The 25,392-nt window shown below is 30.9% G+C and overlaps 2 protein-coding genes across 4 annotated transcripts; both read right to left on the reverse strand.

Moving 5' to 3' along the window:
* Positions 1-1,943: 1,943 nt before the first annotated feature.
* Positions 1,944-6,192, reverse strand: LOC111369629 (actin-depolymerizing factor 2-like). 3 transcript variants are annotated; one of them, XM_022991219.1, is made up of 4 exons: positions 5,384-5,561; positions 2,841-2,946; positions 2,444-2,709; positions 1,944-2,350 (listed from the first exon to the last, which is right to left on the reverse strand). In XM_022991219.1, the coding sequence occupies exons 2-4, from the start codon at positions 2,841-2,843 to the stop codon at positions 2,200-2,202; spliced, it is 420 nt and encodes a 139-aa protein (XP_022846987.1). In that variant the 5' UTR covers positions 2,844-2,946; positions 5,384-5,561; the 3' UTR covers positions 1,944-2,199. The 3 variants fall into 3 exon arrangements, with proteins under 3 accessions (XP_022846987.1, XP_022846985.1, XP_022846984.1); XM_022991217.1 differs by lacking the exons at positions 2,841-2,946; positions 5,384-5,561 and adding an exon at positions 6,016-6,192; XM_022991216.1 differs by lacking the exon at positions 2,841-2,946 and having other exon boundaries at positions 5,384-5,559.
* A 14,466-nt stretch (positions 6,193-20,658) lies between these two features.
* LOC111369630 (uncharacterized protein F37A4.2-like) lies at positions 20,659-21,207 on the reverse strand. The gene has a single exon (XM_022991220.1). It carries the CDS (start codon positions 21,160-21,162, stop codon positions 20,899-20,901), a length of 264 nt encoding a protein of 87 aa, XP_022846988.1. The 5' UTR covers positions 21,163-21,207; the 3' UTR covers positions 20,659-20,898.
* Between the last annotated feature and the right edge of the window lie 4,185 nt (positions 21,208-25,392).

Below are 25,392 nucleotides of genomic sequence, written 5' to 3' on the forward strand. Positions count from 1 at the left end.
ATTTGCTAATGTGACTAACGAAAATTTGACTTGGCAAGTTATAACCGTTAGAAAATTACAATTCAACCAAACCATTATTTTATTACTCATCCATCTTACACTTATGTTCCTTTTGTAACTAATGTTCATATAGAAATTCCACGTGATAAGTTATAAATGTTAAAAAAATTATAACTCAACAAAATTATCAACTCACAAAAATCATCATATGTAAAACATGACTTCCACGGCCTCATAAACCTTTTAAAAGCCAATGAAGCATCCCTAATGATTCCTTAAGAAATATCACTTTTCCAATTGGAACGTTTACAGTGAGAAAAATATGTTTTAATTTAAAGCTGGAAATCTGAAGCATAACTTGTTCGATTTGAAATTGATTTGTGAATATGCTTTGTCTATATTTCACCACCTTAAATTCTAATTACATCCAATAGATCATGTGATCTTCAATCATCATTTTGTATTGATCATACTTTGTCTATATTTCACCGTTTTCTTGTTCTTTGTCTTCAATTCTATCAATTTCATCGATATTTACCTAATAAACACAAAATATATAGAATCAAGCCATAATTCATTAAATATCCTACAAATTCTTTACTTTAAAATCCTAAATAAGTGTAATATAATGCAGTTATCACTAGGGGTTTTTAGGGCTGAGGTTGGAGACACCTTATTGAATTTTAAAGAAGTTTATGGGGGCGTGGAAGTCGCATTTCACATATGGTGATTTTTGTGAGTTGATGGTTTGGTTGATTTGTAATTTTTTTTTTTTTTTTAAGATTGTACTTACCCGTGGAATTTTCATACAATAAATTAGCAACGAAATGAATGAAATGTGATGGATAATGGATGGAGTATGATATCTCAAAGATTAGTGATCGTTAGAAAGTATTTTAAAGTTCGATGACTAAACTGTGACCCAGTGTAAGTTGAATGAGTAATAAAACGATGTTTTGGCTAAGTTGTAATTTTTTCAACAGCTATAACTTGCCACGTCAGTAAATAAGGTGACGAATTTTTGAAGATGATGGATGGAATGCAAACCGACAAAGCTCATTGAGCACTGTAAAGTATTTTGAAATTTGGTGAGTAAACCATAACCATGATATAAGTTGGATGATTATTGAAACAACTACCTCCTGTTTCTTCAGTTATTCCTCCCCAACCCATCTCAATCCCAAGGCATTTTAGGAAGTTCTCAATTGTATTCAAGATTTCGTATTTGCAATGAGTAGATAATTTAGGATTTGTTTGGTAGTGATTTTGAGAATTGATTTTTTGACCATTGAGAGAAAAGTGGGCCTTACCTATGAGCGAAGAAGTAAAAAACGGCGGCTGAAATAGTGAAATAACAGTCAAAATTGATTTTTTGGGAAGAAAAAGCACTACAAAACATGCTCTTAGTCCATATTCTACCACAGATTTTTCAAACTTTGTTGGCTGTCTTAATGGGTTTTTGCTTATGGAGGAGAATTGCAGCTTTTTCTATTCGTGTCAATATTCAGATGTTCATATTGATAGTCATTTCTTCAAAGAAGAAGGGGATTACCAGTTGGGTTGGAGGAAATTGGGTTGTTGTTTGGTCGGGAAAGGAAATAATTGGGGATTAATTTGAGTTGGGGGAGGAAGAGACCGAGTTTGAAGGTGGAATGGGTAGAGGAATAATTCGGGGTTCTTGTCAATCAAAAGCAAACTTTCACGATTCATTTGGATGGTTGTCCAATAAGGGCTGTGGAGCAATAGAAATTATACATTGGGGATGTAAGTGCCCAAAAAATAGAATGGGGACTCATTTGCTACTAAGGCAATAGGCAGGGGACTAATGGTAAAATTCTCCTATATAATCACTGCAAACTTAAACAAATATCACGGATGGTCGCCCGAATGCATAGCAACATCTACACTATCATGTACGAAGTGAAAGGAACAACAATGTTGAATGAGAGGAATAAGAACAGTCAGGAACACATTTCCAAGCCATAGAAACCAATTGAACGGCAGTCATCCAGAAATTCACAGCATAAATTCCACAATAGAAGTCATAAAATACGATCAAAATGATGTATTTTCTGGATAAAGAACGGACTACGATGTTAAACTTCAACAAAAGACCAATATAAAAGCTTAGGTGTAGAACAGTTTCAAGATTTGTTAACATATCTCGCAAGTCGAGCAAATTGCAACTCTGAAGAACATTTAATTGCAACGACTTTTGAAAACATCAAGACCCATTTCAGTTGGATCAGTTGCTTGGAGCTCCACCTGAATGCCGTCTAATTCCCTCTTGAACCTGTCCTTGGAGCTCGCGTAGATCATTTTGCTCCTCACTCTTGAAGTGTCGGGAGACCTTAGTACATAGAAAATGGAGACGCCAATAGTTAGCACAATGGAAAAAAGTGGCGATTGACATTTTCACAAAATCTTTTGGCAATGTATTTACCATGCTATGAAGAAAATCCTGCTCTTTTGGCAATTCTCTTCAGTTACGAAGTCAAAATCGTACACTGCATATCGGCATTCATCAGCAGGAAGGCTAGCAGCAAAGTCCTCATAAGTTTGACTTGGTTCACCAAGCTTTTCCACAATAACCTGTTTTTGCTTCTCCTCGATCTTGAATACTATAAAACGAAATGTTCTTTTTGCTTTCAATTCCAAAAATTTCAGCTTACAGTCATCATGCACTGCCATTCCTGACGCTGCATTAGCCTACACACACATGTGACGTTAGGATCTCTGAGAACTAAAAAATTGTTGTGCACAGTCCATGATTTGATGGTAATAAATTCCAAGGACTTAAGAATGAGATGAACTACAGGCAAGTAGAATAGAAGATCTACCATTTGATCTGGCTGACGAAATGTGCAACTTCATTTTTAAGGACAAGAGGGAAAGGGAACTGTCTAAAAACGCCAGTCTTATCAGACAACAAAATAGTTAAAAACGCTGCAAATGATGATTCCAAATAATATTAGTGTTTTCGTTCAAGGTAAAATAACTACTACTTAAAGCTCAAGTAGTGGCAATTAGCAATTCTTTAAACACCCAACTGCTATCAAAATCCACATATGCATGTGGCGTGCCAACTAATAACATAAAAACCAAATGAATAAAACATCAGATAATGCAAGTAAAATGGTAAGTCCACTCCACAAAATCTAGAGCCAGAATCTAGTATTGCATCACAGTGAGGGAGGCAACCAAACAGATTTTTAGAAATTAAAGAACCAAACATATTTTTAGAAATTAAAGAAGCGATTGCGATGACGTCATGCATGCCCAAAAGTACTGCAGTATTTTAAGTTTTTTATTTTGCCACAATTAACTTGTTGTGAAGCTATTATCAAATATCAACAAAGAATTAAATATTGAAAGCAAAGATGTTGGTATATTAAATTTCTCGTGAAGCACAGCAAATAGCAATACAGAAAAATTAGGTTGGTCTACTGCCAAGCAGTAACATATTGTTTTATGTAGCTAAGGTCTAAAATATGGAAGAAAGAACCGTTTTCACTACTCTATCACCCAATCAATTTTGTTCTACTTACACGAAAACGGACACGTGAAATGATCAAGACACGACAACATAACATGAGGACACGTGATTTTTAGAAAAAATTGGACATGAGCAGGTTAATTTATTTTTTACAAAAGTTTGAATTAATTTATTGTATCCTTATTTTTATAATTTTTAATAAAGGACTTGGCACATGACATGTCAGGCACTTACTCGATGGGTGTCCCTCAAATATCCATTGAGAGTTAGTAATTTGAAAAATATATAAAAAATGGGACAAGGGCACATAGCTTGTTAGATACATGTGCTTCACCGGCCTAATAAGAGTGTGCATCATAGCTAACAACTATCTTCAAGTTTCATATTGCATGAAATTTGCATTTATAAAATCATATAAAAATTTCCTACGTATTCAAATATTATAGCCATGTCAAATTCATGGGCTATTAATTAATAGTGTTCTATGGAATTCAGGACTCTCAAAGATCGGGATGGTAGAAACAAATTGGAAAGACAAGGAAAAACATTTTGAAAGGGAGAAATGCTAGAGCTTTTAAGAAGGATATTTTTGTCAGAGACTTAAAAGTGAATCTTTTTGAGTGCTCCAGGGATTATAGTAATGATGATTGTCCATCTCTGAAGAACTTTCTGTTAGCTGTTTATAATTGTAGATTTAATTTATTTCTATCTCTGTTCAAAGAAAAAGAGAGGGATCTTTTGGCATGTAGAAACTAATTGCTTCAAGATCTAACTAGTATCAACATGACTAAATTGAGATTGTGCAGGCCCGTTTCAGAATTGCTGGATCTTCCATTAAAAAATGTTCCAATGATGAAGAGAAAGATTCAATTCATTGCTGTAAACAAGCTGATACAAAAGACAATAACAAGCTTCTAAGGGACGCCTATTTCAAACAAGCTGACGCGCAACAAATCAAAAAGAAAAAGTATTACAATGCTCCAATCTAGTTACCCAGCATGGCAATCCCAGGAACACTATAACAAGACAATAAAATAAAAATTGCAGCAGTTCCAAATCATGTGAGATTCTTTGTTTGGATACGTATTAAGCAATAACTGAGATGCAACGCCTTTCAATCATTTATCTTCTTATTGCATAGGAAGAATAATAGATAAAACCAATCTGTTAGAAATATTTGTTATGTATGTCACAAATGGAACACAAAAAACCCGATGCAGAAGCTTAAATGAAAAAAAGTTCTCTAATATAGTTCCATTGGATAGCTTCACTCTTTTGTAAATAATGATAATGATAGTATCTTCCAACTGAAATCATGTTCCATTATAAGCCAAAAAAGGTCGTCATTTGAAGAAATAGTGCTATTTAATTCGGATGCAAATCAAAATCTCTCAAATCAGTTGCATCAACGAATCCAATAATGTTCCCTGACATCTTAGATCTGACATATTGTACACAAATCGCAATAAATTGTATCCCACATAAATAATCATAAAAATTGATCTTTAAATTTTAACTATAATAAATACCTCAGAGATTGCATATCATTATCCGATCATTTACCTTACAAATCAAGCAGGTATATCCGATAATCTTAATGTTGTGTGAAATCATCTCAATATACCCCAAAAATCAGTAGAAACCAATCAGAAATTATAAGGCTCCACAAACTTTAACTAATGCGAAATTCAGAGAGCAACAACCAAAAATGGACATAAATCAGATCTAAAATCTCACAAACAAAGAAAAGGACGAAATCGTATAATCAAACACCAAAACCAAATGTGAAAAAACAAAATCAATAAAACAATTTCCTACAGAAGGATTTATAAACGCACTTTTAACTGATAATGATACAGATTAAAAGTGCAAGGAAAAGAGTATTACCATTGTGAATGGAGAAGATCTAGGAGAATGGAGCGAGAAAATTTAGCGCTGAAAATGGTGTCGTGGTGAATATTTAGGGGCAGATAATATAGCGCGAGATAAGAATCGAACGACAAGACTTTCTGTTCACAGATAACCTATATCATGGGAAATGGGAATGGGCGAGAATTATCGACACCATTTTTAGAGCTCATTTGACAATTATTATTGTAGGAAAAAAAAATTGAATTATGATTAAAAAATAGAAAAGTTTGCTATATACATGTAGAATATTTTATTGTTTAAAAATGTGATTGAAAATGAACCTGTAACAAATCATAAAATAAAATAATTTGTGTCGACGAGGCACTTAATTGGACAAGAGGTACTTAACATTAGTTAATTGTCATCTTATGTTTTTGACTTTTATTAATTGCATCTTTACACAATCATTCATTAAGTCTTTGTTTGGTAAAAATTATAAATCAGATCTAAAATCTCACAAACAAAGAAAAGGACGAAATCGTATAATCAAACACCAAAACCAAATGTGAAAAAACAAAATCAATAAAACAATTTCCTACAGAAGGATTTATAAACGCACTTTTAACTGATAATGATACAGATTAAAAGTGCAAGGAAAAGAGTATTACCATTGTGAATGGAGAAGATCTAGGAGAATGGAGCGAGAAAATTTAGCGCTGAAAATGGTGTCGTGGTGAATATTTAGGGGCAGATAATATAGCGCGAGATAAGAATCGAACGACAAGACTTTCTGTTCACAGATAACCTATATCATGGGAAATGGGAATGGGCGAGAATTATCGACACCATTTTTAGAGCTCATTTGACAATTATTATTGTAGGAAAAAAAAATTGAATTATGATTAAAAAATAGAAAAGTTTGCTATATACATGTAGAATATTTTATTGTTTAAAAATGTGATTGAAAATGAACCTGTAACAAATCATAAAATAAAATAATTTGTGTCGACGAGGCACTTAATTGGACAAGAGGTACTTAACATTAGTTAATTGTCATCTTATGTTTTTGACTTTTATTAATTGCATCTTTACACAATCATTCGTTAAGTCTTTGTTTGGTAAAAATTTAAATCTCAATGCTTCACATGGATTTGTCGTTTCTTTCTGAGTTGAAGGGAACCGAGGTTCGATGGCCTTTACTTTCTTTGAGACCCATTTTTTGGGCCTTAGTGGATCAATTTTAATTCGAACAACTCGATTGTCCTTCACTTCATCTGCTGTAATCAGTGTCATAAAGTAAGGGCATATAAGCATATAACTCGAGCTGCTTAATCATTGTACATCCTTTTTCTTCTATGGTGAACTTGTTTCATTGTCCGATTCAAGGAATGGTTTCAATAAGTCCGACCACAAGCCTCCCTATTCGTATAGAGCAAAAATTGGGCATTTTAGCAAGGTTAACTAAATAATGCTCATCTAACTACGATTACATGTCGATGTGTCAAGCTGATATAGTTCCTCCCAGCACTTTATTTCGAATTTTTTTTGAAGATTACTTTTGCTATTTGACGAACCATACCCATAGGAGATCCGATTGCCTTAGGCATCTACTAGTCGAACGATGGTTATAAACTTGATTTTGGATTGGATCAGAATTAGCCAATGCAACAAGGATGAGACGACGTGACATACTACAATCACATACAAAAGTGCTGCTCTTCATCTCAATAGCGTTATGGACTCCTGCTACTTTAAAAACAAGGCTACGAGCCTCATAGGTGCCAAACTCCTTCCCACCTAGCTCTCATCAAGCTGTTTAGTTCATATATATATAGCGACGACAAATTAAAAGCTGAATGCAATAGAAAGCTAAGGATATCCAGCAAATCAAAGCCAGTTGAAAAGGAAGTCTATTCTTTCTGTAAGTGTGGACAAGCCAAGAATGGCTTTTGTAGGATTGAAGAGTGGGCGAAAATATAACTCCCAGCAAGACCCAAGATTTTCACAGTATCGTATGTCCCATGTTTGATTTTGGAAGTTGAGCTTAGAGCTATACTGGATGGGATTTTGTTGGCCAGATGAATTGGGTTATCAGCTATTTTGGTTGAGGCAAATTCAACTGTAGCTATTCACTTCGTCACCAAGGGCGAAAGACCATGGAAGATCCAAGGCGCTCTTAGATAGATCAGAGATCTCATCTCATTCAACAGAGACATGGTTTCCCACATATATAGAGAGAAAAACCAGGTTGCAGACTTACTTGCTTCAAAGGGTTGGGATCATCGGCGCTATCAGGAGTATGGACCATCTGACCTACTACGACAGATTGGGACACTGATATAGATCGATGGACAAGGACTACCCAACTTTAGAGGTTTGTAGCTTATGTTCCATTTTATGCATTAATTCCTTTGTACATGGAAATAGTACTTCCCTATTTATTGCCTTAATTTCTTTTTTATTCATTGTTACATTGTTGCTTTATCGGAGGTCAGGTTTATGTCCCTCTCCTTTCCTCTATATATATATATATATATCCTTGACCCCCAACGACCTTCTTTGGTGGACCCTAAAAAGTCACTAAGCATGTGTGGATGCTTTTATTGAAAAAAAAAAAAATTAACAAATTGTGAGTCACAATTACAAATTTAGTTACAATCTCATATTTTTAGGTCACAAATTATCTATTTTATCAATCAATATTATTTATTGGTCACAAATCAACATTTGGTGGTCACAAGTACCCATATAATTGATCACAATCACTCTTCAAATCACTCTCACACAATCTAACAATCGGCAAACATAACTCCCGTAGTCGGCAATCACCGGCTATATCCATTAATCCACAATTATCTCCATCCCCACAATCTACTCCTACAATGTCGACTATTCCATTAATCCACTAATATCGGTGAGTGTCATTGCTCACGAAGCTTAGTTGTGACCACCGTTGTGCAGTACTATTAGTGGCAAGTGTCATGGTGCACAATGCTCAACGGCGAGCTCCACGTATAGCAGTGCTCGCTGCTATGAGCTTTACCTGTAGTGTTTAGTTATGACAAAGAGAGATAAGAGAAAAGCGAGAGAGAGAAGGGAGAAGTGAGAAAGAAGGGGAAGATAGAGCAGGGGAAATAATTTAGGGTTTTGGATGAAAATAGGAGGGTGGGTATTTAAATTAATATAATTTTATAATTATTATTAACATAAAAAAGTTGAATTTCCACTATTTATAATTATGATTAAGAGTTTGTACTATGGTCGAATTTTGGGGAGCCTAAATAAGAACACACCACGTCACATCTTGCGTACCTAGACACATACATGCACACATAATTCTGTTCACTGAATTATTGTTCATTCTCATCATAATTTTACTTTTCAAATATTTTGAGATGATCTACTAAGGTCAATGGGAGCTTGCCTATACTAAAAATTATATGTTGGATAATGATTGAGATAGATAACTGTATTAGGATATAAAAGTTAATATTGTAAAATATTACGTATATTATAAAAAGAGTGGATAAAGAGAAATCAATAGATTTGTGTATTTTATTGAGAAACAAAATCCTATATTTTAAGGGATGAATTAAGAATACAACAGTAATAAAAATTAGGGCGGGGTCATAGATGTATAATTTTCATTCACTAATAATCATATTATTTATAACATTCTTCCTTGAATAAGACATTTCAAAATACCTGCCTCGTTAAAAATTTGTCAAAAAAATCCATTAGGACAAAACTTGATTGAAGGAAAAAGAGTACATAGCTCTTCATAATTTCAATTCTTGTATCAATTCATCATTGTTCTGTACATCAATGTCTTCAATAGCCTAAATCAATTCCTCATTATCTTTTACGCCAATGTCTTCATACAAATATATATGGGGCATTTGCAAAAATGTCCAATTTTGCATATGTCAATTCAAAAATGTCTACTTTTGATAATATTTACAAAAATGGCCAAGTTTGATACCAAATTCTATATTTTAGCCTTAATGAAAGAATAAATAATTTCATATTGCACATGTTAATTCACAATAAATGCTAGATACAAAAATGTTGAGAACAACATTTAAAGTGTAGAGAAATGTCATGTTCGAAATGAAATGTCATTCTAGAAAGTTAATATGTCGAGAACAATGTTTGAAATGTCAAGAATATTTAATATTGTGATTTGATGTATGTACTTTTGAAATATAAACGCATTTAAATATCGAAAATGACATTTAAAATGTCGAGAACATCATTTTAATATAGTTTCTCATGGAAGCTACTTAGGTGTACTCTCGTTCAAATAATTGCAAAAATGGACATTGAAAATTTTTGGACATTTTCACAAATGACTATATCAAAATGGACATTTTTTATAATTTCCTCAATGTTTATTAACCTTTAATGACTATAGTTATATGATGATTCGAAAAAGTAGCTCTAGTTGATCTATTTGGGAGTCTAATACATATAAGAATATTATTTTGAAGGTAAATGTCATGTATATTATGGGCATTCATTACACAAAGGATATATCTCGTTAATATCTTATTAGAAAAATCCTAATAAAAGAAAAAGAATAAATTATTCTTTTAAGTCTGTTACAAATTTTCTCTCATTAAAAACATTGATAGAAAAACCCAATGGGATAAAACGTTTGTCAAGAAAAAATGAATATAACGCGCATTAATTCTCACTCATAATAAAATAACTTTAGTTATCTGCTTTAGGTATAAAATCCTTAAAGTTAACCTTAATAGCAATGCAGATGAGTTGGCTATAATCAAATTTATTACAAGCATATCAAATTCATTCGTTGTCAAGCTAACAAGATATCGACTTGTGAATGCATCCACCACATGATAATTTATCTATTTATACAAGTTTTTACAAAATTCATTATGCTAAGAAATGTATATTACATATTACGACTTTATTTTTCTATTTTCATTTCGCATAAGTAGACTGTATACACTTTTAGGTGTTCGGACTGTAGATCCAAAAATTTTATGTTTTTCTAGTAAGTGCAATTTCTTAGGATTGTGTCCATTTATTTTGATCAATTATTTCTCAATCAATATACTTAAAAAAATTATTTCGATATCCTCGTCATTCATAATATGAAATGGTACATCATGTAAAAGTTGTTGTCGATAACCTTTTTTTTTTTCTCTCATTTTACTTCTTTCTCCATAGTAAGACAAATTATTGAAATATCTCAAGTTATATTTCAGGTACCTAAACTTCTTCTGGAATTCTGTAATTAGTTATATATAAATACTCACCAAGAGCACATATCTCCTTAATGAGCCTATCTTTATGAATTCCTCCATTTAAGTTTGGGGATTTTTATATCAGAATCGAATATCATCACACTTCAAGCGGACCGTAAAATTATTAAATATAATATTAATTAATTTTCATCAAGAACCTTAGTTTGAATGGAGTATTTAAAGCTAGTGTGTGAGATGTTATTGATCTCTTTGATCAATAAATATATCTAAGTAAAATATTTTTCAAACTTTAGATTCGAATAGTCTTTTGCGAGAATCTAAATAATATAATGATGCATGAAAAATTAGGTTTTGACCATAAGCTAAATATAAGAGAAAATTTTAATGTTAGTGTAATGCTAATAGCATTCCCTGGACGCAACTGGAAAGCACTTTGACCTTAATAATAATGGTTTATAATTTAATTTGAAGGCACATAATAAATAATAATGTTAAACAATTTATTATCATTTCAATTTAGCATTTATTAACAGGTTGAGATTTAGAGCATTAACAAGATACATCATCTTGATTGTATAATCTTATAATTATGCTCTAAATTTAACTTTTGAGAAATAATTTCACAAACTTTAGGTTTCAAATCACATGCAATTATCTAATACATGTATCAAATCTATTATATATAAATGACATATAAATAGTCAACCTGAAAAATGAAGAGGCCCCATATACCACCCTAATTAACTTTTAGAAATATAGGAAATTCAGTCTCTATTTTAGTTAGTGATGGTTAATGATCAATTCTCAGTAAATAAAACAAATATAATATAAAAATTCATATGATTGAAGAATCTTCTAGTTCTTCATTGAATATTTGAATTCTCAATTTTGTATCATTACTAATCCAGTAATGGTCAACTGATCGTGACAAATAATATTACATTCAATGTTTGTCATTTGAATAAATATTCAATCAAACAAAATGCATTGTTAAATACTTGAAAATATGATTAATTATAATATAATCATATAAAAATCAATGTCCACATAACATGAGTTGTATGCTTTCCTTTAAGGATAAATAATTCATGAATTACATATATGACATATTTTTTGAAACGTGAGCTATTTCGAGAGCATGTTATATTTTGCTATTGTTTCTTCAAGAGCAATATGTAAATATTTTCTAAAATATTGGAAATTATAATGCGTACTTTTCAGGAGCTTGTAATATTCTTCACTATAATGTTTTGCAGTATTTTAGTAGAACGTAATATTTACAGATTTGTGATTCTTCAGGAGCAACTGGACAATATTTTCTGAAATATTGAAATTGTAATATCATATATTCATGAGCCATAACATATAATTATTTAAAATAATAAATTGTATAAGAATTTATTCTTCACAAGTAAAAATAATTATATTAGATCATATTTAATTATGCTCTTTGAGAGCAAGTAAAATCTAACTAAAATACATATAGAGCAAGCATTAAAGGGAAAACTAATTGATATTAATAAAAAAGAAAGAATAGAGAAAGTTACCAGAATGTCAATGTTATTGCACATCAAACACAAACAATTTACAATTACTTATGTTCAAAAAATAAACGTTTACTATTATGAGCTAAAACAGACTTGCACAAAGAATTAAGAATTGATCTTTGGAAAAAACTCTAATCAGTAATCACTCATTATTTATAAATTCATAGTTTTGATAAAATTCACTTATAAGCAGCTTTTAAAATGAGGCTTCAATCAAGGTAGCCAACCTTTCCATATCTCATTTAAGCAAGCAGAAATTAGTATAATGGCAATAAACAAAAAGTGACAAGAAACTAAGCTCCCATTTGGTGTTAATTAAAATCTAAATCAAAGTCAACAATCAAATATAACTACATATTTTATGGATCTCACAACTTTTCAATCACATATTTCATCAACTTTCTCAAAATCTACTAAAAATCTGATTTTGATCCCCATCAAATACGGGCTAAATCTTGTATGATATATCAACAATAACACCTCTTTTCACATAGTAAAAAACTCATAGATTTGGGTGGTGGTTGCTACACCTAAGATATTTTTAGGTCAAGCAAAAGCTAGAATTTTAGGCAATAAAGAAATCCTAAATTTTGTGCATAAATTTTGCTAACTCATTTGGCTTGAAGTTCATATTAATAAAGTATTATAAAAAGAAAGAAAATAAATAAAAATAGAGAGAAGTCAATATACTTATATATGTTATTGATAACCAAGTCCTATATTTATAGAGAAGAATTAAGAATACAATGGTAATAAAAATTAGGACCATAAGAGTATAATTATCATTTTCTAATAATCATATTATATATAATAACGTGCAAATGAGTGAATTTATAAGATTTTTATTTTTAAATAAATATTCCTTTTTAAAATTGATATCAAAATTAAAGTTAATATTATTTAGAAAATGACATGATGTTTTATGAGTCATTGAAAAATTTTAAAATCGCTAAAAGATTGTGTAACTTTCGAAAGTAGCATCTAATTCTTTATCATTTAATAAATTTTAAAAAAAAAATCTAAACAATAAAATAATGTTGTGTCAAATATTTATGATGTCATTCTGAAAATGATTTTTAAATTGTATGACCATATAGAAAGTATGTCACTATAAATTTCAACTGCTACTTTAGTCTAGATATATCTAAAATAAAATACAAATAAAAAATCTTAGAACTTGATATAAATGTTTACTCAAAATAAAGAGTGAAAAGATATTCTAGAATTAATATTTTATTATATAATACATCATTTTCTAAAGATAAATAAATTCTTTAAAATCAAATGTTACCTTTTTGCGGCTTCCTTGGTAATAGTCTCATTGAACCACGTCAAGTACTCAATATATTAGCATCCTTTCATTCGAGAGTTGCACTAACCAATACATGCATTATCACAACTACAATGCAAAACTGTATGAGTGAATGCTCAATAATTAATGATATGCATGAACATATTAATAATTTGCAGTACATTTATATTTATGATCTCATCCTTGAAGTCTACGCGTTTACTCACTATCTCTAGTAATTTCTCTTTTAATCTTTGGGTTTGAATTCTATTAGGGTGTATCGTATTAGTTCAAACATCAATGTAGTCAATAACATGCGTGTCTTTCAATATCTATGGGTTAGTTGTCACATCAAAGTTCAGAAGATCCCAATTTTATATGTTCGATGTCCTTTAAAACTCAGGATGCTACACTGAGAAGTACAATAAATTCAATTAAGGTTTGACCTATGCATAGAGTGCTAGTTGTGCCAATCTGCAACCCTAAGGCTAACAACGGTCTTCCCAACACAGGCCTAGACTACTAAATACCCTATCATTAGTATGTCAAGAGACTCAAATAGTATATTTATCCAGACGTGAAGTGTAGTGTATACACCCCATAGAACGATTCCATTATATTCAAAATAGACATTGCTACATATACATCAAGTCTTACATAATGTTATATGACACTATCATTGGACAATTCAAAATGCAGTCAATTTTTTCATCTAATCATTTTGCTATACATCATTTTCAGTGCACTTTTTGGATATCCCTTTTTGGACAAATAACATAATCCATTCAAAATCATCATTTCGGTCAATTATCTTATCCAGGAATTCAAAATCAATTCCTTTCTATTTCAATTATTCATTTCTTACGAGTTATGCACATGGCCTATCCTAAGGACTTGGAGGCCCTATAAGACTAATTATTATGAGGATTTAAACATAAGTTTTTCACAAGCGTTATGATACTTATATATTGGTTTCAGCTAAATGGTATTGATACCTATACCAATTTTCCTCCTAGGCTCATCTAGTTACAGGATCAAAATCCCAAACAGGATGCCCTATTACAATTATATTTAAGGTATGTCTTTAACACAATTTCTGCAAAGATTTGCCAGTCCAATGTTGGAAGAATTATCTTTTTCTATTATTTTAAAAGGTTTTGGCAGCTCAATTTACCACACGTGGGTCTCTAGAAAATTCTAGCAATATTATTTCAAGAAGTTCTTGGGGAGCTTTAATAATTGGCAATGCATATCTTTCAAGCATTTCAACATCTCCAAAACTAAGAAAATCATGAAAGTCATCCAATGCTAGTTCTGCAGTTCTATCACAGATATTGCTAAGGGAAGGCAATGTCTAACCAATTAATTGATCAATGAAACTATTGAGTATAATATGGTTCTGCCTTCCATTTGAGGCTCCATAAACTGAACACAATACAGAACAAAAAGCATGAACATTGTGGTTGCAACCTAACGTATTGAATATGATCTATAACAGGTTTAGAAAAAAAGGTCACCCAAACTATAACGTTAACAGCAAAAAACAAAGTAGACTTCAATCTAAATATCCTATGAGATTAGAAACCTATTCACATTAAAGACTCCATTAAAGTTTATTGTGTAATGGGCTTTTCTTATGATGCTTGCCAAAATTTGAGGTCCTACGCCTTAGGTCAATGGGCCCTGGTTACATATGACTACTTATCTCATGTCCATGCATTTATACATGTGCACTAAATATCATCATATATCTTATACACCATACATCAGTCCTAGTGATATATGATAATATTCAAGAGTATTCAAATATATAACAACACTGTATCATATCTATACTCCAATTGTAGGCAGATATTTAACAACTCCATTATATGCCACAAAACGTATACATTTAAACAACACCAATGATACATCATATAACATAAATACTTTTGTTTTGTATTGTAGTTAAATTATTATTGACCTCTCTTATGGCCGTAATGGTGGCAATGGCCCGGCTCGGCCATATTGCCCATGAGCACGGGCCGAGCTCGTGGCTCATGGGCCGACAAAATCCTATATTTTAAGGGATGAATTAAGAATACAACAGTAATAAAAATTAGGGCGGGGTCATAGATGTATAATTTTCATTCACTAATAATCATATTATTTATAACATTCTTCCTTGAATAAGACATTTCAAAATACCTGCCTCGTTAAAAATTTGTCAAAAAAATCCATTAGGACAAAACTTGATTGAAGGAAAAAGAGTACATAGCTCTTCATAATTTCAATTCTTGTATCAATTCATCATTGTTCTGTACATCAATGTCTTCAATAGCCTAAATCAATTCCTCATTATCTTTTACGCCAATGTCTTCATACAAATATATATGGGGCATTTGCAAAAATGTCCAATTTTGCATATGTCAATTCAAAAATGTCTACTTTTGATAATATTTACAAAAATGGCCAAGTTTGATACCAAATTCTATATTTTAGCCTTAATGAAAGAATAAATAATTTCATATTGCACATGTTAATTCACAATAAATGCTAGATACAAAAATGTTGAGAACAACATTTAAAGTGTAGAGAAATGTCATGTTCGAAATGAAATGTCATTCTAGAAAGTTAATATGTCGAGAACAATGTTTGAAATGTCAAGAATATTTAATATTGTGATTTGATGTATGTACTTTTGAAATATAAACGCATTTAAATATCGAAAATGACATTTAAAATGTCGAGAACATCATTTTAATATAGTTTCTCATGGAAGCTACTTAGGTGTACTCTCGTTCAAATAATTGCAAAAATGGACATTGAAAATTTTTGGACATTTTCACAAATGACTATATCAAAATGGACATTTTTTATAATTTCCTCAATGTTTATTAACCTTTAATGACTATAGTTATATGATGATTCGAAAAAGTAGCTCTAGTTGATCTATTTGGGAGTCTAATACATATAAGAATATTATTTTGAAGGTAAATGTCATGTATATTATGGGCATTCATTACACAAAGGATATATCTCGTTAATATCTTATTAGAAAAATCCTAATAAAAGAAAAAGAATAAATTATTCTTTTAAGTCTGTTACAAATTTTCTCTCATTAAAAACATTGATAGAAAAACCCAATGGGATAAAACGTTTGTCAAGAAAAAATGAATATAACGCGCATTAATTCTCACTCATAATAAAATAACTTTAGTTATCTGCTTTAGGTATAAAATCCTTAAAGTTAACCTTAATAGCAATGCAGATGAGTTGGCTATAATCAAATTTATTACAAGCATATCAAATTCATTCGTTGTCAAGCTAACAAGATATCGACTTGTGAATGCATCCACCACATGATAATTTATCTATTTATACAAGTTTTTACAAAATTCATTATGCTAAGAAATGTATATTACATATTACGACTTTATTTTTCTATTTTCATTTCGCATAAGTAGACTGTATACACTTTTAGGTGTTCGGACTGTAGATCCAAAAATTTTATGTTTTTCTAGTAAGTGCAATTTCTTAGGATTGTGTCCATTTATTTTGATCAATTATTTCTCAATCAATATACTTAAAAAAATTATTTCGATATCCTCGTCATTCATAATATGAAATGGTACATCATGTAAAAGTTGTTGTCGATAACCTTTTTTTTTTTCTCTCATTTTACTTCTTTCTCCATAGTAAGACAAATTATTGAAATATCTCAAGTTATATTTCAGGTACCTAAACTTCTTCTGGAATTCTGTAATTAGTTATATATAAATACTCACCAAGAGCACATATCTCCTTAATGAGCCTATCTTTATGAATTCCTCCATTTAAGTTTGGGGATTTTTATATCAGAATCGAATATCATCACACTTCAAGCGGACCGTAAAATTATTAAATATAATATTAATTAATTTTCATCAAGAACCTTAGTTTGAATGGAGTATTTAAAGCTAGTGTGTGAGATGTTATTGATCTCTTTGATCAATAAATATATCTAAGTAAAATATTTTTCAAACTTTAGATTCGAATAGTCTTTTGCGAGAATCTAAATAATATAATGATGCATGAAAAATTAGGTTTTGACCATAAGCTAAATATAAGAGAAAATTTTAATGTTAGTGTAATGCTAATAGCATTCCCTGGACGCAACTGGAAAGCACTTTGACCTTAATAATAATGGTTTATAATTTAATTTGAAGGCACATAATAAATAATAATGTTAAACAATTTATTATCATTTCAATTTAGCATTTATTAACAGGTTGAGATTTAGAGCATTAACAAGATACATCATCTTGATTGTATAATCTTATAATTATGCTCTAAATTTAACTTTTGAGAAATAATTTCACAAACTTTAGGTTTCAAATCACATGCAATTATCTAATACATGTATCAAATCTATTATATATAAATGACATATAAATAGTCAACCTGAAAAATGAAGAGGCCCCATATACCACCCTAATTAACTTTTAGAAATATAGGAAATTCAGTCTCTATTTTAGTTAGTGATGGTTAATGATCAATTCTCAGTAAATAAAACAAATATAATATAAAAATTCATATGATTGAAGAATCTTCTAGTTCTTCATTGAATATTTGAATTCTCAATTTTGTATCATTACTAATCCAGTAATGGTCAACTGATCGTGACAAATAATATTACATTCAATGTTTGTCATTTGAATAAATATTCAATCAAACAAAATGCATTGTTAAATACTTGAAAATATGATTAATTATAATATAATCATATAAAAATCAATGTCCACATAACATGAGTTGTATGCTTTCCTTTAAGGATAAATAATTCATGAATTACATATATGACATATTTTTTGAAACGTGAGCTATTTCGAGAGCATGTTATATTTTGCTATTGTTTCTTCAAGAGCAATATGTAAATATTTTCTAAAATATTGGAAATTATAATGCGTACTTTTCAGGAGCTTGTAATATTCTTCACTATAATGTTTTGCAGTATTTTAGTAGAACGTAATATTTACAGATTTGTGATTCTTCAGGAGCAACTGGACAATATTTTCTGAAATATTGAAATTGTAATATCATATATTCATGAGCCATAACATATAATTATTTAAAATAATAAATTGTATAAGAATTTATTCTTCACAAGTAAAAATAATTATATTAGATCATATTTAATTATGCTCTTTGAGAGCAAGTAAAATCTAACTAAAATACATATAGAGCAAGCATTAAAGGGAAAACTAATTGATATTAATAAAAAAGAAAGAATAGAGAAAGTTACCAGAATGTCAATGTTATTGCACATCAAACACAAACAATTTACAATTACTTATGTTCAAAAAATAAACGTTTACTATTATGAGCTAAAACAGACTTGCACAAAGAATTAAGAATTGATCTTTGGAAAAAACTCTAATCAGTAATCACTCATTATTTATAAATTCATAGTTTTGATAAAATTCACTTATAAGCAGCTTTTAAAATGAGGCTTCAATCAAGGTAGCCAACCTTTCCATATCTCATTTAAGCAAGCAGAAATTAGTATAATGGCAATAAACAAAAAGTGACAAGAAACTAAGCTCCCATTTGGTGTTAATTAAAATCTAAATCAAAGTCAACAATCAAATATAACTACATATTTTATGGATCTCACAACTTTTCAATCACATATTTCATCAACTTTCTCAAAATCTACTAAAAATCTGATTTTAATCCCCATCAAATACGGGCTAAATCTTGTATGATATATCAACAATAACACCTCTTTTCACATAGTAAAAAACTCATAGATTTGGGTGGTGGTTGCTACACCTAAGATATTTTTAGGTCAAGCAAAAGCTAGAATTTTAGGCAATAAAGAAATCCTAAATTTTGTGCATAAATTTTGCTAACTCATTTGGCTTGAAGTTCATATTAATAAAGTATTATAAAAAGAAAGAAAATAAATAAAAATAGAGAGAAGTCAATATACTTATATATGTTATTGATAACCAAGTCCTATATTTATAGGGAAGAATTAAGAATACAATGGTAATAAAAATTAGGACCGTAAGAGTATAATTATCATTTTCTAATAATCATATTATATATAATAACGTGCAAATGAGTGAATTTATAAGATTTTTATTTTTAAATAAATATTCCTTTTTAAAATTGATATCAAAATTAAAGTTAATATTATTTAGAAAATGACATGATGTTTTATGAGTCATTGAAAAATTTTAAAATCGCTAAAAGATTGTGTAACTACTAATAATCATATTATATATAATAACGTGCAAATGAGTGAATTTATAAGATTTTTATTTTTAAATAAATATTCCTTTTTAAAATTGATATCAAAATTAAAGTTAATATTATTTAGAAAATGACATGATGTTTTATGAGTCATTGAAAAATTTTAAAATCGCTAAAAGATTGTGTAACTTTCGAAAGTAGCATCTAATTCTTTATCATTTAATAAATTTAAAAAAAAAAATCTAAACAATAAAATAATGTTGTGTCAAATATTTATGATGTCATTCTGAAAATGATTTTTAAATTGTATGACCATATAGAAAGTATGTCACTATAAATTTCAACTGCTACTTTAGTCTAGATATATCTAAAATAAAATACAAATAAAAAATCTTAGAACTTGATATAAATGTTTACTCAAAATAAAGAGTGAAAAGATATTCTAGAATTAATATTTTATTATATAATACATCATTTTCTAAAGATAAATAAATTCTTTAAAATCAAATGTTACCTTTTTGCGGCTTCCTTGGTAATAGTCTCATTGAACCACGTCAAGTACTCAATATATTAGCATCCTTTCATTCGAGAGTTGCACTAACCAATACATGCATTATCACAACTACAATGCAAAACTGTATGAGTGAATGCTCAATAATTAATGATATGCATGAACATATTAATAATTTGCAGTACATTTATATTTATGATCTCATCCTTGAAGTCTACGCGTTTACTCACTATCTCTAGTAATTTCTCTTTTAATCTTTGGGTTTGAATTCTATTAGGGTGTATCGTATTAGTTCAAACACCAATGTAGTCAATAACATGCGTGTCTTTCAATATCTATGGGTTAGTTGTCACATCAAACAAAAGAGTGTCCAATAGGTGCAAAAGAGTGGGTGGGCTTTCAAATCAAGTGGTGATCAATATCGAGTGACATGATCTATCCAGTGTTACATCGCATCAATTGTCAATTTCTTGTGATGCCATTCAATCTAACCAATAGGATGGTGCATATGAAAACAAAAGACAAATTTTCATTTTAGGTTAAGAAACAAGTCATTTTTTTTTTGTGGATCCACCTATAACCAATGGGATGGTGCAAATGAATGCAGAAGACAATTTTTCTTTTAAGTTAAGAAACAATTCATTTTTTTTTTTGTGGAGCACCTATTTTTTTCAGCAAAACGGTTGTCAAAAACTTGTCACAACAATTGATACAGCAAGGCTACCCTTGAGCATAATGGTACATATAAATCATCTCTCAGTTTCATCATTTTCCGTGTCTCCATCTTCATCGGAAGATTGTTCCTTCTTATGCTCTTCTTCGACAGCATTCAATTTGCACTTCTTCTCTTGCTTCTTCTGTTTCTTTTTCTGCCGTTTCAAACGCTTTTTTGCTGTGCGCTCCTCTGCAGCTTTTAATCTTTCTTCCCTTCTCCGAATGAATTCTGTAATTTCTTTCCTTTTCTGGTAATCAGCATCCATCCTGGCAAGCCGATCTTGTTCTTTCCGTCTCATCTGCCTATACTGTAATCATGACCCAAAAAGGGTTAAATCTTCATGCCAGGGGATAAACATGAGGTGTTAAGCTATAGAGATTTCAATAATCACATTAAAGTCCTAAAAGCTAAAAACTATTTTTGAGCTTATTATATTTGAATTGTTTGTTAACAATATTCTGGTGCATCTAAAATAATCAGACCTTCCAAAACTATGCATGAATATTCCAGCAGAAGAAACAAAACTTAATCTGATAATATAAAATGCTGACGGTCAATTTGCTCTTTTGAAACCTAATATGCAAACCTATAAAGTTGCACATAATATCTAAAGAACAGTTTGTCTAATCTCTGCATCGCGTTCAGCTCAGCTGCAATTTAAATCCAGTGAAGAATTCGAGTTTCAGACATAACAGGGGAAAACTGCCAGACAGAGAGAGCTCTATTTTTAACAAAGCAAATACTGTTGCATGCCATTCTTTGAGAGGAGTGAGCCATGTATGAATTTATAATCTAGGGTTTTTCTTCCTCGATGGAGAAATATATTGTTGGAATTTGTTCCCCATACTTTATTTTGAATATTAATCAATGTTTGCAAAGAAGGATTTTTCAGCTGCATGTGTTTCTGCATTCAGTCAGCAGCACTATGGTTTATGAGATTAGTATTTGTTCAGGCAGAGTAAGAGGATTTATCGCTTCTATTTAAATAATTTCTTGTTTTATATTGGTTTCATACTTGCAACTATTACAGTACATATATATTCATACACATACATAAAAATAATCAAACAAAAGGTGTCATAAATGAAACCTTAGGAGCTTGAGCTTAACCAAAGCTATAGTCGGCAACACACTTGCTGATGCCTTTTCAAATTTCTGTTTGGTTGATGCTACATGTTTCGTCTTCTATTTATTTAAGTTTATTATCAGCTTTTAATTGAAATTGAAAAACTTTGCATTCACTCTTAAGCTTTGCATAATTATTTAAAATATTAATCGTTACAATGCTTTAAATTTATAAATTGCAAGCTTAAATTCCAGTACTTAAAATTTAGATACTTGAAGTGTTCAAATACTATTTTGTTCTCTGTTTTCAATGTTCGAATTTCAGTGTTAATACACCCCTCTACAAGGGACTCTCATCTAATAGCAGGGAAATAATCCTCATCTCAAAAGAGAGAATGTTTCTTACTCTAGACACAAACATAAAATATTACCAAAGACGAGTTTTGTAACGTAGATAAGTGCATTAACGGTTCCTTTGCATTAAAAATGACAAGTGCCATTATTTGCAATTGATTAGGGCATGATTATATTTTCCATCCCTACCTCTCCGCATTGAGCTTTGGTGGGAACTTATTTCACTATAGGCTATAATTACATCCCATAATCTCGCATTTGTGTTTACTCAACAACTATATTCTCTATATCCTTAGTCCTTACATCAAAGCTACTGCAGTCACCTATACAGTTCTAATAGTCAATGATTGCCTTATAAATTTGCCACATTTTCCCCATTCTAATTACATAAATGATCTTAGGAAAAGCTTTTAAATTTTTTTGACAAACAAGCCTCAAATTCTCGCAACTTTCTGTTGAGAAATGCTAAACACATTCAAGCTTTGCAAGAGCGTGGATTAAACCATTTGTGTGAGCATGCAGGCACATTATATTGTGGGTCCCACTACGCTGTACACATTGTCATCACAGATGGTCCAAATTTATGCGTACAGATGCAAGGGAATTTAGCAATCCAACCAATTTCTCTCATCTCTAAATCCACCTGCTAAATTGAATTGCCATGTTAAAAAGGGGAATTGTCCATTGCTTGGTAAATAGGAGTAACGGTTAGTGGCAACATGCTATTCCAAGTATATACCCAAGACTCATTATGGTTGCACTTCACAATTTCATGTCAACATGGATCCATTGTTTCCGAAGGTGTGTGAGGCTTACGCCTTGCAGTCTTTGAGGTGAGGCGTACCCTTGACAACCAGAGGCTTACGCATCTTGGACATTAGATGCATGCCTTTCGAGGCTTTCACCTTAATTTTAATCGGTTTCAGTGGTGGACTTTTAGGTTTTCAAATTCAAGTCCATTTATTTACCACTAGAGATCGGGTATTTTTTAGAAGCCTGTACTTAAAAAAAATTGGGCACGAGTGAAACGAGCATGTTTTGGGATTATTAAAGTTGGCTTCTATATTTGCTTCTGGTTTGGGATTTTATACCATGGCAGCCTCTCTAACACAAGTTGGCCTCATAGACAGATAACTGTCAGGAGAAGGGCTGCAACCTGTTTGGCCTAATCATAAATCCTTTCAACCATATATCTAGTCAAATCAAGTTTGTTTGCCTTGACAGAAATTACGACACCTGCTATTAGGATTGTAATCATTTGACTTTTCTTCATCAAAGTTCTTTCAACTAAAACTATCCCAGATTAGCTCCCAATTGATGGAACAATAATAGCTTTCATCCAGGGGCGGACCTATTAATTGCCCCCATTGGACACTAAATTTTCTTGACATTCAAAAAAGCCCATACAATAGATTAATAGAAGCCCATGATTTTTAACCCAAGCCCAACAATCTTTAAGTTTTTAACATTGAAAATAAGGTCCATAATTCCCAAACCCTATGGGCCAAATTCCAGAACCAGTGCGAGGCAACGAGTGTGCGCGACTGTAACAGAGGATGGACGGTGCGATGCGAATAGATTGAAGAAACAAAATTTGGTAATCAGTTTCTATGTCTTAATCTTATTATTTATGTTTTTGTTAGTTATTTATGTAAATAGCAAGTTTAGATATTGTGGTTGGATTAAAAAAATATATGAAGCCGTCAGCCGTGAATCAGTGACAACAGTGAATGAAATGAATTGATATTTCAATTTTCAGCAATATGAATTGAAAATGTCTTGAATTGTTAATTGTTAAATAACTTAGATTTAATTAATTTCTTCCCGATTTTGCTGTCTGGGAATTTGGACCAGGGACAAAGTCGAAAATGTGTTGAATTTGGATTGTAGTGGTTCAGTTGTTGGACTTGGATTCTCAAATGTTGATTGTTACCCTTTTTACGTATTTTTATTGGAACTTATAAAAAAATTTTACATTAGGATTTAGGTCTCTTAGGTTTTAGTTGCTTATATTTGATATCCAAGTATCAATCTGAGTATTTGTATTTCATTTATATTACTCAAGAAACTCACTTATTTTTTAGATCAAGGTCATTTTAGTTCATCAATTTTAGATTCGGAGTTCATCTCTTAACTTTCCATTTCACCGTTGATATATTTATGCAAGCTTTGTTTGGCTTGTAGGATAGGAAGATATGTTGAGATATTTTAAAAAAGTATCTCAAATATCTACTGAAGAAAATGTTGAGGCAAAGAAACAACGCATTGAGGAAATTTCTATTGAAGAAAATGTTGAGGCAAAGGAAGCCAGTGGTAAGGATACTACTGTTGGAGAAAATGATAAAGCAAAGGAAGCAAGTATTGATGACACTAATTTTCAAGAAAATGATGAGGTAAAGAAAGCAAGTATTGAGCATATTGATGTTGCACAACTTCCCACGGATCCCGGATTAAGAACTCCAATATTGGATTATAATGTTAATCTTCAAGATCAAATAAGAAGAACATACTTGCAGAGAGGTCCGTGTCAACCTCGGAGTTATGTGTTTCCACGTAAAAAATCAAGTCGATTCATTCCTGCTTGGTTCAATGAATATCCTGATTGGTTAGAATATAGTATAAGTAAAAATGCTGCATTTTGCTTATACTGTTATCTTTTCGGACCAAACAATGGGGAACAAGGAGGCGGTGATGCTTTTGTAAAAGAAGGGTTCCATAATTTTAAAAAGAAGGATAGACTTGGAGTTCATGTTGGAGATGTCCATAGTGTACACAATCAAGCCCGAAGAAACTGTGAAGCCTTGATGAATCAAGAGCAACATATTGAGACAATTTTATTCAAGCAGTCAAAAAGAGCACGGAGTGCATATCGAATTTGTTTGAATGCATCAATTGATTGTACACGACTTCTTTTACGTCAAGGACTAGCTTTTCATGGTCTTGATGAGTGTGAAGAGTCAAATAATCAATGTAACTTTTTTGAACAGTTGAAGTTTCTAGCTGATCATAATGAAAGGACTAAAGCTGCACTTTGAAAAATGCTCCAAAAAATCACAAACTAACATCACCAAAAATTCAGAAGGATATTGTAAGTGCTGGAGCTATTGAA

This window comes from Olea europaea, chromosome 20 (assembly GCF_002742605.1).
Source record: "Olea europaea var. sylvestris chromosome 20, O_europaea_v1, whole genome shotgun sequence".
NCBI classification, from domain to species: domain Eukaryota; kingdom Viridiplantae; phylum Streptophyta; class Magnoliopsida; order Lamiales; family Oleaceae; genus Olea; species Olea europaea.